The sequence below is a fragment of the Urocampus carinirostris genome, chromosome 5, assembly GCF_059441175.1.
Source record: "Urocampus carinirostris isolate Australia breed hairy pipefish chromosome 5, RoL_Ucar_1.0, whole genome shotgun sequence".
In the NCBI taxonomy this organism is placed as follows: domain Eukaryota; kingdom Metazoa; phylum Chordata; class Actinopteri; order Syngnathiformes; family Syngnathidae; genus Urocampus; species Urocampus carinirostris.
In genome coordinates this window covers 15,565,283-15,584,922 of record NC_142353.1, presented here as the reverse complement: position 1 = coordinate 15,584,922, position 19,640 = coordinate 15,565,283, and the positions used below count along the sequence as shown (strand labels likewise).

Here is a 19,640-nt window from a genome sequence, read left to right as displayed (position 1 = left end):
TGACTCCTTCCATGGGCGTGCAAAGGAAGTTTTCAGTTGCACTACACCATACAGTGACATCTAATGGTCAAATAATACTCAACAAATCTCAGTGCACAGTAGGTCATTTGAAGAATGATAAATACATTATTGATTATTCATGATAATTATTATTGTGAAATTATGAAAAACAACAGATTAAATAAATACATAAAATATATTAATAACTGATACTCATATTAAGGACGTCATTGTGTAATGCAGTATTAACTGATGCTTTGTTTTGATTGAGGTTCATATTTAGTGTAAATACTGTAGTTTGTTTCCCTTCCCAATCACCAACCACATAAACAAGATTCATGTGTCTTTTACTAGTTCCGATACATAGTTCTGATGGTTTGTAGTTTTGAAGAAGAGTACTTAATCACGAAGTCAAAGTCCGTTTAAAACAACTGCGGATAAAAATCAATACATTCCAATAACAAAACCTTTAATTTATATTACAGTTCAATGGGGAAACAAACAAACAACAAATACAGTACTGTATTCACTCAAGAGTCCTGAGCTGCAGTGAATGTTACATTGAGGTTGCCAACAGTGTTGTACCAGAACCATCATTCTCCTGACGCTTAGTTTTTTTGCCAATATTAAACTCATTCTGGATTTCCAGAAACGTTTTGTTCTTAGTTTCTGGGATGATGATGAAGATGTAAAGCGCCACCAGGGTGCAGATAGCCATAAATACCAGGAAACAGTACTGCTTCAGACTGAGCTGTGGAAACACAAAGCATAGTCACACATATATTCATTGTTGGAATTATATACATATATTTATCCTACAGTTGGCATTAATATGTTATAAGTGTTCTCAGCCCTTTTTGTAGAGTTTTCAGCCGTAAACTGTTCCTCAAAGCCATGAGTTGGTCTTTGTACAGTCTGTCTCTTTTCATCTTACATACCAATGAGAAACAACTTGACCTGGCATGCAATAACTCAAGTTGTTTTTCACCGAAAGCCTTGAAAGAAGAAAGGAAGTGTCCAGACAGAAACCAGCTGTGATCATCGGGCGGAAAGCAAGGCGTGCGAAAGAAGATTAATTAACTCTGCGTAGCAACAGTTAGAATGCGGTCTCAATTAGTTAGATAGAACCCCTCCCTTCAGAAAATTGAGACTCATGTACGACAGGGCGAAACCTTAATAAAAAGAAGGGAGAGATCGGAGATTTCTTCAGAGTGATTTGGGTGATTGGCGGTACACATTCTCCGATCCTCTCCTTGCAAGATTCTAACTAATCAGATTCTCTTTGTCTTTTATTTCAGAGCGTTTTATCATAAATGTTGGGGACTTAAACCTAACATTCATCAACACAAAGTAAAATTTCATTCTCAATGCATAAAGTTTTTAAATTTAAAAGGGTGAAAAGAAAAAACAGACCACAGCAAGGGGGCTCAGAATCATTTGTAGAGCACAATAAGGTTTCTGCCTAAGTTTGAATAATAACGATATCTTTACTACCCAGCTTGTCCCATCTCTTAATAATGTACTGTAATGCAATCAGAGATAGTAAAGATATATTTGCTAGTCATATTAATTTAACGAAAGTAATCCAATCTCGTTGCTAATTAGGGGAGTATCCACCATGTGCTCATCATATGTTAACATTAGCCAAATATGTCCTCCTGACAGTGGTTTACCCTGTATATAACATCTGAGCTTCAGCTGTGGATCATTTATTCAGTTTAGCATCCCATTTGATAATTACCACAATAAAAGGGAAGACCATGCTGACGAAAAAAAAGCTGATCCAGTTGATGGAGCCCGCAATCATGTAGGCTGCAGGCCGGGCATTTTGTGTGAACATTTCCATGGTCAAGATGTTAGTCACACCGCCTTTGGAGACAACAAAGACGCACAAATGGGATTATGTATCCACCGAATTACCGTAATCATTAAAATGACACAAATGAAAATGGTTACCTGGCCCTAATCCAAAACTCAAAATAAAGGCGAAAACACATCCCATGCTGAGGTAGGGGAAAATTGGACTGATTTCCTGAAAGAAGACAAGAGGTCACAAACTGACGAATGACATGCTAATCGGTTTCGTTTACACGATTGATACGTGCAACACGGTACCTGAAAAGTAATGGCCAAAGTGAACAAAATGCAGCAGATACTCATGAGCGTGTATCCTCCGGTAATGAGCATTTTCCGGCCAAGATTATCGATAAGCAGACCCTGTGACACATGAAGCACATGACGGGGTTGAAAACATTGTGTGAATAGAAAGCCTTTTCTTCCAGGGCGTTCCGTGACCTTGATCCATTCATTCTGTTCTTTTATACTATAGAGCGGAAATGTGCCATATAACTTTACCATCTCTCATATCAGTGCAACAGCCAGGTCAAACTCTTATATTAAATGAAGCTATATTCATCAGAACTTTACCAAACATAATGAAATTCCATGAAATTCCGATGGAGTGTAAATCAAAACAGAAAACAATAAATTCCTCTGCAACCAGTATTAAGTTGATTAAAAAGACAAATTGATTGATGAATTTTACTGTTCATTATGGAAGCATTTGCTTTTTTTTCAACTTGTTTGCTAAATTTGGCTTGGTATTTTCTCTAAAAAAAGAGTTTACACTGGGGATCGCAATGTTTGGGGGGGAAGCTCAGAACTACTCTGTTCATTGTTTTTTTTTTAGCGCAAATGTCGATTAGTTTGATATGCATTCCCGAAATAACTCTTACCAGGTCATTACTTTTAAATTATTCTGAGTAATAGAGGGCTGAAAAAAGGCTCAATTAAGCAAAATCTCATCTCATTAGCTGCACCGCTTATCCTCAGTAGGGTCGTGGGGGTGCTGGAGCCCATCCCAGCAATCATCGGGCAGTGGGGAGGGGACATCCTGAACTGGTTGCCAGCCAATCGCAGGGCACACAGGGACAGACAACTCGCTCGCTCATTCACACCTAGGGGCAATTTGGACCGACCAATCCAACTGAAATGCATGTCTTTGTAATGTGGAAGTAAACCGGAGTGCCCGGAGGAAACCCACGCAAGCATGTGGAGAACATACAAACTCCGCACAGTACGTCCAGTAGCTGGATTTGAACCCACGCAGGAGGTTCCCAAGACCTTATAACTGTGCCGCACACGCGCTAACCACTGCGCCGCCGTGCTCAATCAAGCAAAATAAAATCCTTAAAAAAAGAAGATTTTTTTATTTTAATAATAATCACAAAATGTCTCAAAAGACTGCACAAGTTACAATGACACCATCCCCTGATCTGAAACCAGCATGCGGGCAAGGGCAAACTCAAAACCTCCGCACCAGGAAAATAAGAAACATTGACAAGGGGCCTCACAAGTAGGATTCCCCCTTCCAGGATGAAAATAATAAAGAATGAAAAATTGATCATGTAAAGACATCCTAGAAATATAACACTCCCAAGTAACTTCTATTGTGTTAACTTTGACAGTTGAAAACTAATGAACACAAAACATTCATGACAATTTAAACAATACATATAATGTCTATGAAATGTAATGTCTTGCATATCAACCAAAAAGCATCTGCTGTCACGGTTGCCATGGTGCCCAATTGGCCCTGCCCGTGTGGCGCCAGCTGCGGCTCGTTGACAGATTGGCTTCTTTTCTATTTAAACTCAGTGCTCTCATCTCCCTATGTCAGTCCATCAACGAACCTCTGCCCTGCAAGACGTGGGTTTTGACTCTGTCCGGTTTCCTGCATGCATTTCCTGTCCGGTATCGTTCCCGTCTATTTTCTGTCCTGCTTAATTTTGATATCCTGTTTCGATATCAATCCTGTCATTCCATGCCAGACAGCTGCCTAACGTGCATGACTCCACATTTTTCGTGAAATAAAATGCTTGTGTGAGAAACGTCACGCATTTGGGTTCTCGTCCTGTTCTGGTTCATGACACCTGCAAATAGTTCCATTTAATTTGATAAAATCACGGATGAAAACATTACAGAACAAGATCATACCACAAATGATGAGTGAAAAGATTGAGACAATTGCTCTCTGTTTGCCAGAAAATTGATTTAAAGCCTATTATTAAAATAATGTGATTCATTTGGTTATGAATGTGATGATATAATTCAAAATATCAGCAGTTTTGTCCATAAAAATGCTTTGTGACCTACCTGATCGCATATATCAAGGCCCCTAAGACCATTTTGACTTACTAATGTATTATGCCGTTGGGTATATTTTTTCTCGGTTATTTCACTCTCAAGAAAGAGTTATCTTTGGTGACTACATTTTGATCTTTATTGCATTTCTAACCAAATTGGCTAAGACAAAAACTTAAGGCTACTGATGGTGCCTGAATAGTACCAGCTTCTTTCATTTCATTTTCATGTTATGAAGCATTTTATACAAAATAAATGCATCTTTATTGCCTGTTGAAAATCAAAGATTACAGAGAGAGTCAGAAGAAAATATTGCTTTTTTATCTGATTATATATGAATATAGCTTACTAGGTATTTAGTTTTCAGTAGGTTCAATTAGGTTCACTTTTAAAATCTTCCAGCATTAGATTCTTCTGGCCCACAGCTATTAGCCCATTTTTTATCAGACCCTCTGTGATTTGAGTAACTGAAATTCTCATTATTCGTCCAAAGAGAATCCTCGTTCTCGATGTAACGAACTTTTGGGACACATCTCACCAAAAGCCAAAAATTATTTACTCTGTAGTCAAATGTAAATTATTCTCATTTGTCTCGTTTTTCTGCGTGTATTTAGTTCCTGTTTTTTATCTTAATATTTGTTGGATCATTATCATGTCAAATGTCGTATTGTGACTTGTCCAATCACTCTGTGTCACTGCTATTGGTCACTGCCAGACCTCATGGCCAATTACAGTATAGCTCTTCTTGAGAAAACAGGGAACTCGTGTATGGTTGTCAATTGAGGCCTGGACAAGTCAAGTCAGGATCATTTGTACAGCCCCTGATCTAAGACCTACACGAGGGCAAGGAAAAACTCAAAATCCTTAACATGAGGAGAATGAAGCAACCTCGAGAAGGGGCCGCACTTAAGGTAATCCCCCTTTGAAGGATGACCAGGTTGCAATTGATGTTACATTAACAACTTAACTTTGTCTTTATCAGTAGCTGCTAAATGTTATTGCACGAAACTGTGAAAACATATACCTTGCGACTTATTTCTGGGATTTTTTTTGCTACTCATTGTTTTTGTACTTTTCATTGAACTATTGTTACGATTCAATATTCTTTTTTATTCCTAAACATTGTACTACTGTTATAACTTGGGTCAGTGTTTAAGCACTACATTGTAATTTTTCCCTATTCATCCAGACAGTCTTTTATCTTCTCATTTTCTCTTTAAAGTCTTTATTGCATGTTTACCCTTGAGTGCCTTGACTATTCTCTTTGCGTACAATGTTTCAGAACATTGAAATCAATGACAATAAATATAATTCAATTCAACTAAATTCAATGATGAATAAATGAAAGCGACATGAAACCATGTCTTCAAATAAGTACAACAAACATGTCAAATCTATTATAATCGAGGCTCAAACTCAAAAAGTGTGAAATGAAGAAAATACCTACACAGGTAAGAGCTGTGATGCATTCACAGGCACCGGTGCCAACTGCGACATAAGGTATTCGCTCACTGGGAATTCCTGCTTGCGTAAATACATAGTCTGCATAGAAGTATATCTGCAAAATAATAAACCAGAACACCCAATTAAATTCTTAGAGTTACCATAACGGTAATTTAAGTAGGTTAGTGGTTCTCAAATGTGGGTTCTAGGGCCCCTGATGTTCAAGACATGGACATTGAGAGTCATTCATGAGCCCTGTGTTGCGAAACAGACAACGCATTACATACTGCATTGATTCCGTTCAGTTGCTGAGCTGAATTGAGAAGAATGATGGAGAGAAGCTGCCATCGTAGACTGCGGTCCGCTAAGAGTTCCCAGGGGTTCTTGGCCTTGATTCCTTCCGTCTTGTTCTTTTCCTTCTCAATGTCTTCTATTTCTTTATCGCAGTCAGCTGCACCGTGAAGCTGCCTGAGGGCTGTATGCAACCAGATGATGCTTATCGTGATTGCTGTTCATTATAAATCTAGGTCAGGGGTCAGCAACTGAAAATATTGAAAGAGCCATAACAGACTAAAAAAAAACTATAACTCCTGTAGCCGCAAAAAATGCCTTGTTTAAGCCTTTTATAGAATCAAAATAAAAAAGGGATTTTTATATAAAAGTTACTCATTCTGTATTTTTTAAAAGATTTTTACAGCCTTAAAAAGATTAAGAATATTTGATCTGTGTGTGTCCTACAACAGTGTTGTCAAACTAATTTAACTCGGGGGGCCAAATGGTTGAAAAAACATTCTTACGGGGGCCAGACTAGTAAATGAATGGCATGAAAAGTGTGCCTTACCCGGAAGGCTGGGGTTCTTTTTGGAGTCTCACCAGTAAACTATGATTCACTGATGTAAGTTTTGATTATAAAGGGATTATTGTGGGTATTTTTCTTCAATATGTTTTTTTTACTAAGATTAGATGCCTTGTAGTGTTTATCATCTGTGCATTTGTAAAAAAAAAAGCAGGATAAAAATGTAATTAATTTCCCCGACAGTTTATTTAACTCAAGAAACTCACGCAGGCTGGAAAGTGACCAAAAAATCAAACACTAATTGAAATAATTGATGTAATGGTTCAAAAGTTTTTTTCTGATTTTTTTTCATGAATATGGGAATGTTGCTGTTTGATTTCATATCTATTAAAGAAAGGAGCTAAATCCGATCTGCAACCTCAGTGGAAATGTTTAAATCTAAGCTCAAAACACACTTCTACTCTATAGCATATGAATAACCTGTATTTCATGTTGACAATATCTGTGTTTTATTTGTTATTGCAACCTCCATTGCAGCCTGGTCATCCTGGAAGGGGGATTACCACATGTTGGGTCCCTTCTCAAGGTTTCTTCATTTTCCTCATGCTAGGGATTTTGAGTTTTTCCTTGCCCTCGTGTCGGTTTTAGACCAGGGAATGGTGTAATAATAGTCTGTAATAATAGTCTGTGGTTTGCAATAACCTATGCAGCCCTTTGAGACTCTTTGTGATTAAGGGCCATACAAATAAAAATGACTTGACTTCTTTTAACTTCTGCAAAGACAGCCAGGTGCTATCTTTTAAAGATTTTGTGTTTTTTGTATTGCCTTGAACAACACGTCTGTGACTTTTATTTTAAGTAAAATGACAAAGGGTTGGGTTTCCTCAATGTTCTTTGGTTGATTAATAGTAGTCAGCCATTACAGCAATACCCAGTGGACTTATTTAAAACTGCAAGTCACTGTGGCTCATTTTTTCTTTTTCTTTCAATTCTGCCGCATACAATGATGTGGCAGGCAACACATATATAAAAACTCCGAAGAGCCACCAGGGTGGCACTAAAAAAACATATGGCTCAAGTGCCGCAGGTTGCTGAACCCGGATCTAGGTTCAAGACAAGTCATGTTTATTTGTTGGCCCTTAATCACAAGGAATCTCAAAGGGCTACAGACTACAGACTATTATTACACCATCACCTGATCTACAACCTCCATAAGGGCAAGGAAAAAATTAAAAACCTCAGCATAAGGAGAATAAGGAAACCTTGAGAAGGGGCCGCATATGAATCACTAAACTAAATGTGATCACAGCAAACACTGATAATCTAAAGACATTTCTCTTGCCTCGAGTGATTTTGAACACAGACCGTATTCAACCACCGTCGTGCACTGGATAAAAAGTTTAGAGACACAAAAAGAAGCAAACAAAGCATGTATTGTATAGAACTCAATTCACCTTTTCTGCAGCCCTCGTAATCTCCTCTGTCAATGAGCAGGAAGCGCGGACTCTCCGGAAAGCAGGGAAGAATCATGAGTTGCATGACTGCCGGGATGCACGTGGTAGCAAGCAGAATGGGCCAGTGCTCTTCTTTACCCAAGAGCTCTCTGATCAAGCACACAAATGTCAGAGCATCAACCTAATTTACACATACAGAAGTGCCTTGAGATTTGAGTAACTGAAATTCTCATTATTCGTCCAAAGAGAAGCATTGGTCATTAACACCTAGGGACAATTGGACCGGCCAATCAACCTGTCATATATGTCTATGAAATGTGGGAGGAAACCGGAGTGCCCTGGGGATACCCATGCAAACACAGGGAGAACATGTAAACTCCGCATACGGAGGCTGCGGTTGCTGGAATGGGACCCTGGACCCTGCACCGTGGGGCTGCGCGCTATCCATTCAGCCACCGTGCCGCCTGATTTCATGTTATATATATTTTAATTTCTTCTTCTGACTGAAAATAAAAATCGGAAAAACATTATTATAATGAGCAAAATTGTTTGATATGACAGAATGCTGATGATAATTATGCTCATATTAGGTATTGTTTTCATGATGCTAGTAATTGACCGTCCTAGATAGTTTAGCCAATTTGGGGGATTATTTACCTTATTTTACTCAAGAAACAAGAAAAATGTGAGCAAAATAAGCAAAGCTTTCTACAATTTAAACAAGAAATTATTGTAGTCCAAACAAATTGTTATTGTTATTAAGTTTCTCTGATTTTTTTTTTACATTTAAAACATTTGTAAAGTGCATTTTCAATGTAGTTATTTGACTGAACTGTGATATCAGTTTTTGCCATTATCTGTCTGATAAATATCTGTGCATCATGCATCATTTATTTTTAAATCCATTTAGAAGCCTTGAAAAAATAAATAGTATTTTCATTCATGTTAACATGGTATTATGACTTGAATGTTGCTGAAAAATTTAGCACTTTATGTAAATCACCATTGGATTACTATGTGGCCATGTTTAAAACACAATAAATACAATGTCAAAATAGCGAGAGGATAAAAAAGAAATACTCTTACTTAAGGCCGATCACTTGTCCTGTGAGTATGCCCCCTGTCACAAAAACAGACGTTCCCATTCCCATGATGCCACGGATGGATGTTGGAGCAATTTCTACCAAGTACAAGGGTTGAACACACAGACCAATACCTGTGCAAAAGACACCCAGGTGAAATGAATTGAAAACTCCCTGAGCACAAATGTGATTTATTCAATTTCAAAATTAGATTAAACACTAAGTACCAGCATTCACTCCGATGAGAAGTCGTCCAAGGATGATAAGTTCAAAGGATTTTGTCGGGTAGCTCAAACCCATCATCAGGGCTGCCAAAATGGCCACAACATTATTGAGCAACAATGTTCCTTTTCTGCATTAGACAAACACATGGCCTGTATCACATGCTTGCATCAAATAATCCTATGAACAGTTGTAATGACATTGTTATTAAAACGCCTATATAGTGATACAATATTTTTATGGCATATGCTATTTGTCAGAGAAGCCGTTTCATGAAATAACAACCTACAGCCTTGCATTGGAAAAAAATAATGTTCCAAAATAAAATGATTAAATTTTTTGTTGTTGATTTTGCTAATCTTTTTGTCACCAAATTCTTCATTTGTCGTATTACTGCTGATTCTGACTAGTCGTTTTCTTCATGTGTCTTCCAGAAGACAAAAAATATTTATTTCCTTGGCCAATAGCTTTCTTGTTGTACCCAAAGCTCATTTATTCACTACTTGGTGTAAGGGTGGTTGAATTGATCCAGATATAGAATTCATTGATACTGAGAGCGTACTTGAAAAGGATCGACAACTTTTCTTTTGAGATCAATACTGTCTTCACATTTTAACTATCATAATAATGTTGTTGGGTGGTTTTTAGGATTATACATACACTATAACTTTCAAATACAATCTAATTTTGTTCACACTTGAATTGCACTACAGACTTAAGTGTTATAACATTGTACAATGGAAAGTATTTTAATTGTCTTTCTGACATTGGTATACAGTATTTGTAATTTTGTTACATTACTGCTATTTTGGGTTTAGCTCTCTTAAATAGTTGTTGTGGCAGGAGTATTTTGTATTGCTATTTTTTTTGCATTGTATTATTTACAGTATTTGCAATGAAAGGTACTGTATCGTAGTCATTTTTGGTTACATTGGTGCTTTTTTTGTTGTAAAACATAGTAAGAATATTTTAATTATTTTCATACTGTTCAATTTAGCATTGTAGTTAGTTAATTAAAACATAAAACAATATTAGTGCCTTAAATCTTTGTACTGTATTTACTGTAAATATAAACAAAAAGTATTGGTTCAGATAGGTATCGATTGTTACTACCCGGTATTTGCATTGATTAGATTGCTACCAAATTTCCCAGTATCGCTCATCCCTATTGCTTAGGTTTCGATGATAACTAAGCACTCTGGTATTTTTTCTTTTTATAGTATTGAATAAAACATTAATTCTTACTCTTTGCTTTATCTTCACATCAGGCGTAACTATTTTCCCCCGAAACATTGTTTTGAATTAAATCAAATTGTATTGTGTCACTGATAACAACAAAGATTAGACAAAACATTCCAGGATTAACACGTACTAATGACTTAAAAAAGAAAAATAAGATAATAAAAATGTGTTGGGATAAAAATAGTAATAGAAAAGAAGTTCTTGTTGGAACTAAAACACACAAACAATCTGTGCTACAGAGTACCGGTAATTGAACTCTTCTTGGGGAAAGAAAGGAGGATCGATTCTGTGCACAAATAAAAAAGATTTTTCAGTGAGTAAAATGAGACTAAATTTCTGAATAATGCAATTTTATGAGGTTATTATTAATGTTTTTTATATATGTTGCATCTTTATCTGCAGTAAATGTTTTATAGTTATGGGAAGTTGGCTTACTCAAAAAGTAGCACTACTGAAGGCTGAGGTGTGAAATGCACAGCCCGCCAGTGACACACACACACAATCAACAAATGTTAAAATCACTATTTTGAGTGGAAACGCACTTTATTATACAGATAGCAATGAAGGAATAGAGTTCAGAAAGCGGTCGGCTTTCAGCCTACTGTTGATTGAGAAAAGCCCGTTTGCCTGCCAGGCTTACAAAGCACCATAAACCCTGCTATAATGTTGTTGGTTTCACAGAGTTACTGTATTAAGCACACGTGTTTCATTATTTAATGTTAAAGAAACTACAACAGCAACAAAAAACAACAACATACCTTCCGAGCTTCATAGACAGTGTTCCTCCGAGTGACACTCCTATTAGTCCTCCAAGGGTAAATATAGACACAATAGTAGACCACATTAAAGTGAGAACACCAGATCCAATGTTGCTTTGGTAACGTTCTGTCCATGTTTGGTTGATGAAACTTTGTATATACTATAAACATGAGAAGGGACAAAAGAGTTAAAAAAAAAAAAAAAAAAATATATATATATATATATATATATATATATATATATATATATATATATATATATATATATGTTTTGGGTGACTCCTGCAGTATATAAAAACCGGGGAGCGAGGTGGACATGATTAACCTCAGTGTGTTTTTCGTATCATGCACACTGCAAATGAGTAAAAAAAAGAAAAAAATAAGAAAATTAAGGAAAATCATAATCCACATCACAAAAAGCACCATCAAATGTCCAGTTCAAGAAATCACAAAAATATTGTGTCAATAAAGTAGAACTACATAGTAAAAAAAAAAGAAAAAAAGTGCATAAAAAGAAATAAGAAAAAATATAAGTTAGTAATTAGTAATGACAAAATTTAATTTTTTTTCCCAAATGAAACTAAATCTCCTGTTTTAAACCAAAAAAGCCCATGAAAGTATTTTCTTAATTATTTCACTTTTTTCTCATTTACTGTAATTCTCAATGAATGAAACTAAAATATGCTAAAATGTGAAAAACAAAACGTTTTCAATTGTCTTGCTCTGTTTGAAATATGAATCATCTAGTTTTAACACATTCCTAGTTAAGTCAAGTCAACTTGTGTTTATTAGTATAGCCCTTAATCACAAGGTGTCTCAAAGGGCTGTGCAGACAATACCCAGATATCATCAACATGAAATAGAGATAATGAAAGAATGTCCACTTAACAGCTTCCTGAGGTCACTATCCTTCATAAGTGAATTTTTGCAATGATGTAAAGATGGAAAAAAGCTGTTCCAGTAATATTCTTAGCGAGTAACTGAAAGGACAGCTTAGGGTCAAATCGACAAATAGTTCTGTTTTTATTTTACTATATGTTCTCCTCAATATCTGCAGCTCCACACTACAAGTTCAGTATTGAAAAAAAAAAGAAAAAGAAATAAACAAACTGAATTACCTTGGTTGGCGCATTAATCACTGAGACATTATATCCATACTGGAAGGTCCCTCCGATACAAGCAGCGAATGTAGCCAGGAGAAGCCTTTTATTTGGGATCTGCACAAAAGCAGAAATGCACAAAGAAAATATGTCATTCTGACACAACTTAACAAAATAGTTCACATACCTTCAATGCGGGCTTTGTTTCTTCATGCTCTTTAATTAACAAAGGGGTATATTCATAGTTATTTTCCCAATTTTCTTTTGACATGTTTGCGTGCGCTGCTGCTTTGTGCCAGTAGGAATATCCAAAGTGTCTGTTGTGTGAGGTACTCCTCAAGTAGAGGTCGACTGTTGCAAGAGGCTGCTTATATCCTGCAACAACATAGTGATCTTGTGCCTAATGCGACTGTAGTGTGTGAACAATTGACTTATCTTCTCGCATGAGGCCATCCCAAGTGTATTTCCTCGAAAATCCGTGCTTAATTAGTAATTCACTCAGCACAAAAATGATTGATTTTACAGTGCAACAAGCATTTTTTTGTATTTGCCTCACAGCAGTCTGCACTATTGCAAATTCTGAAAGAGAGGGAGAAGTTGTTTTAACATACAAGCTTTTTTTTTGTATATGTAACTCCCATAAACCATAAATTCAAAGTGATATTTACAGTGATACCCCAATGAACCAAGAAAGCAGCATTTCCCTCCAAAAAAAGCCTCTTCAAATTTCTTTGGATTTACGTTTGCACTTGATGGGAGTCACATTTTCAGAAAAATTCCTCAGTTGTTACTCCAGCCGACCCAATTGGCTTGTCATAAGACCATTCTTGAATGCCAAGAATGATGTATACATTTAGAAGAAAATAATTTCAGAATTTCAATTTGTAACGGTTATTAGGTCAGGGATGTCAAATTTAGTTTGGCCGGATCCAAACTTTCTGTTCTCAAGCAGGGTCGGATCAGTAAAAATATCAACTTACCATAGTTTTTCAGTATGATGCTTTATCATTCAGCCTACTTTAGGACCCTACCCTGCATACTATATAATCATGGATGAGAAATATATTTTCTAAGAGTAACATGTTTATTCACAAACAATGGATAAAAATGATTTTCATGTTTGACATTGATTGCGTTAACTGGTTTATTTTAACAGTTGAGGTAATGCAGTTTTACAACTCAATACACTCACCAAACTCAAGTGGGGAGCGATTAAAAAAATATATGATTTTTGCCTTAATTGCCGTACTGGTTTGATATGAATAAGAAAGAAATGCAAAATAACAAGGGCCGAGCCTACTAAAACTGAGAGTATACCCTTTATGGTCCTCTTGTGGCCAGAGGAAGCATATGGTTTGGATCTCATCTCATCTCATCTCATCAGCTGTACCGCTTATCCTTATTAGGGTCGCGGGGGGCTGGAGCCCATCCCAGCCATCTCCGGGCAGTAGGCAGGGGACACCCTGAACTGGTTGCCAGCCAATCGCAGGGCACACGGGGACAGACAACTCACTCGCTCAGTCACACCTAGGGACAATTTGGACCGGCCGATTCACCTGAAATGCATGTCTTTGGAATGTGGGAGGAAACCGGAGTGCCCGGAGGAAACCCACGCAAGCACGGGGAGAACATACAAACTCCGCACAGTAAGGCCGGTAGCTGGATTTGAACCCAGGCAGGAGGTTCCCACGACCTAAGAACTGTGCCGCACACGCGCTAACCACTGCGCCGCTGTGCTGCCCATTGGTTAGAATTATGTTGAAAATAATAACTTTTGATGGAAATGTCAAGCAGACTCGCTTCTGACATACTAAGAAATTTGTGGTGGGCCGAATGAAATCATCCAAAGGGCTGGGTCCAGCCCGCGGGCTGTATGTTTAACTGCATTAGTTCAAAGGTTTTTCAAAATTTACAAGCCATTGGAAACTGCTTGTGAATAACTTTAAATAGTAATCATTTACAAGCAATTTTTCTCATTTAAAGGCATTTCAAAAATCTGGAAGTTAAGCATTGAGTACCCCATTAAATGTACCAGTGTTTGCTCTAAACTGTATATTTCTCCCTTCTGACTGTAAGACAGGAAATGTTATCTTCAAGAATAAGTGATAAGTGATTACTAATGTTAAATTTAGATTAGACAATTATAAATTTCATTTGAATGTTTCGCATTCAATCAAATATGGAATAACATATTTTGGCCTGGAGAGGAATGGGCACCACGATGCGATACTTGCCCAAGACAAAACACAGAAAATAGTGCCCCTACTACCCTAGTGGTTACGGCCAATATAATTGATCTTTGAATTTGTTGTTTGTGACCGCCATAGGTGACAAATAAAATGTAACAATTTTCAAGGAAATTAAATCTGAAATCCTACATCAGATTTGTATAGATTATCTGGTCGGAGTCTGGGAAAACACGATTGAAAAACAAACAGATTTTCAGGGCTTATTTAAAATGACTTGTTATTAAATATCATTTAGCTACTCCTACAATTTGTATGAGGGAATGATACAAATACTCATTTGGCCACGCTAAACTTACAACCTTGCACACACTCATTACGCAAAAAAAACGTTTTTCGAATACCATTTTGAAATTAATCTCAGTAGGTCCAAATGACAATGTTTGCAGACCTTTTCAAAGGTATAGCAATGTTCTTCAAGAAAGATTAGTTGCTGATATTACAATCAAGCCTCATCTTTCAATACTCTCAAACAATCATGTAAACAACATTTTGCGATGAAACCAATGGCCAGAAGAGTACAAGGAACACTGACTTTTTAATTGTTACCGTGCCTTAATGTTTAGACTCACACTTTCATTAAGAGTTTTTTTGGTTGAATACATCTTGCTTTTGGGGCAGCACGGCGGAGCACTGGTTAGCGTGTGTGCGACACATTTCTGAGGTCATGAGATACAACCTCCTGTGTGGAGTTTGCATGTTCTCCTTGTGCTTGCGTGGGTTTCCTCCGGGCACTCCGGTTTCCTCCCACATTCCAAAAATATGCATGTCAGGTGAATTGGCCGGTCCAAATTGTCCCTAGGTGTGAATGAGCGAGCGAATTGTCTGTCCCTGTGTGCCCTGCGACTGGCTGGCAACCAGTTCAGGGTGTCCCCTGCCCACTGCCCGAAGATAGCTAGGATAGGCTCAAGCAAATGATGATGAATGGACATCTTAATTTTCTGAGGGAGGGTGGAGCGTGGATTGCCGAGCATCCTGCATGAGTTTGAAACTGATGATAGTAGCTGTGAGTATAAACGTCCAAACTTTAAAAAGAAAAATATATCAAAGACTACCCAGGATGTCCATTTTTTTTACGTAAAAAAAACAAAACTGAAATATTCTCGAGTTTAAAAAAATAATAGTAAAAAAGCACAGTAGGCCTACAAGCATGTCATCAGATCTTTACAAAGAAGGGAAAGAAAACATATTGTGTACCTTCAAATGTTTTACACTGAAGCCCACAACTATATGAGAACCAGACAAATTATACTCTGGAATCATATTTCTGATATATGTTAATGATTGTTGCCTAATTAAAGTAAATATTTTGAAAAAAAAATTAGTTTTAGATTACTTCCCACCAACAATACCAATTGGTAAGTCATTTTAAATCATTCGTCATTTTACCACTTAAAATAAATGTTGGCCTAACACATTCCAGATTTTTCTCCATACAAATAGCATGACTTAAATTATATTTAAAAAGATATGTGTAAATAGTTGCAGGATGGTGGATTGGCTGGTTAGCACATCTGCTTCACAGTTTAGAGATTCTGTGTTCAATTCCAGCTACTAGCTCTCTGTAAGGAATTACAGTAGTATGTTCTCCCCGTGCTCAGGTGGATTTCGTTTCGAGCACTCTAATTTTCTCTTGTATCCCAAAAACATGCACGGGAAAGTGAAAGATTCATTTATTTTGTCTCGTCTAAATTGTCTCTATATCTGTGTGCCTTGCGAATGGCTAGCAACCAGTCCAAAGTGTCCCCTGCCCACTGCCTGAAATTCAACTAATGTCTAAATCAGGGGTCAGCAACCTTTTCGGTGCGGAGTGCCACTTTCAAATTTCCTTGTAAATCAGTGTGCCACACCAAGATTAATGACTGGCACAACATTTTTTTAATATCCAACAGAGCTGTCATTTTACACCAGTCCAAATATACAACATGGATAGATATTTTAATCGTATAACTCAGTGTTTTTCAAGCCTTTTTGAACCACGGTTCACTTTTATTTATAAAAAAGTTCCGTGGCACACCGTCCGTCGATGTGTTTGAAATGTTTGAAAATTAAGTTTTGTCAAATATTTTACTGTACTACCTCATTAGCACATAATTAGTACATAAAAAGAAGAAAATAATACTTAAAATAAAAAAAGAATGATGTTCTTTATGTTTTTGTTTTTTACAGTGCAATCTTAAACCGCTTTTTAAAACAAATTAAGTCATTAAATGTACTGTGCTACCTCAAGAGCAGATAACAAGTACATAAAAAGTATATAAAAATCTACTGCCACCTACTGATATGGATGGCTATTACAATTCCTCGTCTGAAGAGTGCAAAAATACTGAATGATGGCCTGATTTTTTGGAAAGAAAAAATTCCAGCGGCACACTAGACAAGGTCTCACGGCACAATAGTGTGCCCCGGCACACTGGTTGAAAAACATTGGTATAACTGACCTATTTATCTTCCACTATTCTTGTTCATCAATTAACTAAAATATGAATGTGAACAACATGTGGAAAGGTATGTAGCCATTCTGACTTCAACTTTTTACCACAAGAATTAACCAGAATCAACCATTCTTCATCAACTATAAACTACAATCAGAAAACAAGTAATATGGTCAGCTACTATACCATTCATCAATGATATCTTGTTGCAGAAAATATCAAAACTTGAAATAACAGCAGCAATGCAGAAGGCACGCGCGCGCACATGCGCGCGCACGCACGCACACACACGCTTCTTTAAAATATTCGCCATCAGTCAAGGGTTTTCCGTGCTTTGCTATTCAGTGAGCAATTTGTTAGATAGCTTCAGTGGTGGTGTTTTTAGCAGCAACAAAGGTTTTTAGGGTCTGTGTTTGTTTGCTACCTGGACACTGCGCGTTTTAATGTCTCCACCTTGAATTCATGTTCATGTTTCGTCTCGAAATGACGTTTAACACGCACGAGGTACAACGCTCTCGAGGCATAATGCACAAGACAGCACGGTCATTTTTTGCACAAAGCTCCAGTACTCTGTCCACGCTGGCTGGAAAGAATGAGATGTTATTGCTCGAAGAGCCGTCACGATTCATTCATTTCGTGCACGTGTTTTGTTGGCTGGGTTAAGACACGGAGCTCTCCTTTGCGTGGCGCCGTGCAAACACGCGCTGACACACGGAGGGGCGCTAACGTAAATGGTAAATGGTAAATGGTCTGCATTTATATAGCGCTTTTCAAGTAAAGCTTCTAAATAACACGGTGCGCAACTGAAAATGTCTAAATTTCAGGTAAATGCGTTAAAAAAAAAATCATTATTACTTTGCTGTTCGGTCGCGTGCCACTGGTTAACCCCTCGCGTGCCACTGCTGGCACGGGTGTCATAGGTTGCCGACCCCTGGTCTAAATAGTTGATTTTTGACTTGCGAGGATTTTGGTAACAACACTGTTTAAAAGTACCGGTACTTGCTTTATCTCAAATACTTTTAGGTATTGCAACATCAAAATCAGCCTGGTCACCCTGGAAAGGGGATGACCTCATGTGCGCTCCCTTCTCAAGGTATCTTCATTGTCCTCATGTTTAGGTTTTGAGTTTTTACTTGCCCTCATGTAGGTTTTAGATCAGGGGATGGTGTAATAATAGCCTGTGGTTTGCAATAGCCTGTGCAGCCCTTTGAGACGCCTTGTGATTAAGGGCGTCACAAATAAATATGACCTTACTTGACATTTTACAAAAGGTTTATCTGACATTGATTAAATTTATTGTTCATTGACTTCAAATGGATATACTGTACATATTTCATCCATCCATCATCTGCACCGCTTACCCTCAGTATGGTCGCGGGGGTGTGGGAGCCCATCCGAGCTGTCTTCGGGTAGTGGGCAGGGGACACCCTGAACTGGTTGCCAACCAGAGACAGAAAACTCACTCGCTCATTCGCACCTAGGGACAATTTGGACCGGCCAATTAACCCAACATGCATGTTTTTGGAATGTGGGAGTAAACCAAAGTGCCAGGGGGAAACCCACGCAAGCACAGAGAGAACATGTGAACTCCGCAAAGGAAAGCTGATAGCTGGATTTGAAACCATGACCTCAGAACTGCGCCATGGATGGGCAACACACCCAGCTGCAGTGTGGCTGATATATCTGTACAGTACATATTTATACACTATACATTCCATTCCATGATTTGTAAATGTAGACACAGTCTTTTGGACGTGTGTGCTATCGTTGATATGTTTTGTTGTAATATCTGGATTTTACATTCAGTCAAATGAATTCCAGCTGACGTCTGAAAACTGCTATACAAACTGATTTTTATTTGATTTGAAGATACTGCTTAAATGAATGACAATGTTCAACTGTTACAATAAAGACAATTCAAATTCTAATGTTGAATTGAATTGTCTTTATTGTTGTCAACATTTTGAAACATTTAATTCAACAAGATTGGACATGGCACTCCAGGGTAAGCACGTTATAAAAACTTTAAAAAGAAAAATATATCAAAGACTACTCAGGATGAAAGGAAGAAAAACCTATATAGAACGTTGTAGTAGAGACTAGCCTGAGTTATCATAACAGTACACATTTTGAGAATGAAAAATAGTGCATCGTAACAATAATGCAATGAAATGAAGGGCTACATATAGAAACCCAAAGCATTTCATCAAAACAAAAATGTATGTCTGACATATGATAAACTTAACTGGTTCTACTCTTTGAAAATTTTGACTTACCCTTTTCATTGATTCAACAGGTGGTCCCTCACGAAGCTCCATGACAGAAGCACCAAAGCTGAAATTATGTTTGAATTGAAGATGGATAATGAATGTTATTCTTTAGACCCAAAGGTTGCATAACGGAATTCTGCCGCAAGGTGTAGCATATGATTTGCCAGTGAAAGGGGGGAGTGGTTCTGTATCCCCTCAAGATGCATTCTTAGGGTTGAGACTCGTGATTTTTGGCAAGGAGGCTTGTGACCCAGATGCAAAAATATAAAATTACAATTCAGGGACATATTAATCAACTGTTGAAAACATTTAACATCTTTACTCAAAAAATAGTATTCCATGCTCAGTTCATGTATTTTAAGACAAGGAATCTACAAAAAAGGAAGAGGGGGACTTCATAGGTGGACAGCTTCTTCCCTAGGGCCATCACCACCCTAAACAAGAGCCCA

General features: G+C 37.4%; 1 protein-coding gene across 3 annotated transcripts; it reads right to left on the bottom strand.

The window, feature by feature from the left end:
- Positions 1-232: 232 nt before the first annotated feature.
- Positions 233-19,341, bottom strand: slc2a11b (solute carrier family 2 member 11b). 3 transcript variants are annotated; one of them, XM_088335045.1, is made up of 13 exons: positions 19,198-19,332; positions 12,428-12,819; positions 12,259-12,357; positions 11,141-11,301; positions 9,146-9,270; positions 8,923-9,052; positions 7,837-7,985; positions 5,874-6,061; positions 5,591-5,701; positions 2,116-2,217; positions 1,957-2,032; positions 1,742-1,869; positions 233-751 (listed from the first exon to the last, which is right to left on the bottom strand). In XM_088335045.1, exons 2-13 carry the CDS (start codon positions 12,509-12,511, stop codon positions 557-559), a joined length of 1,548 nt encoding a protein of 515 aa, XP_088191171.1. In that variant the 5' UTR covers positions 12,512-12,819; positions 19,198-19,332; the 3' UTR covers positions 233-556. The 3 variants fall into 3 exon arrangements, with proteins under 3 accessions (XP_088191171.1, XP_088191173.1, XP_088191174.1); XM_088335047.1 differs by having other exon boundaries at positions 12,428-12,615; positions 19,198-19,271; XM_088335048.1 differs by lacking the exon at positions 12,428-12,819 and having other exon boundaries at positions 19,198-19,341.
- Between the last annotated feature and the right edge of the window lie 299 nt (positions 19,342-19,640).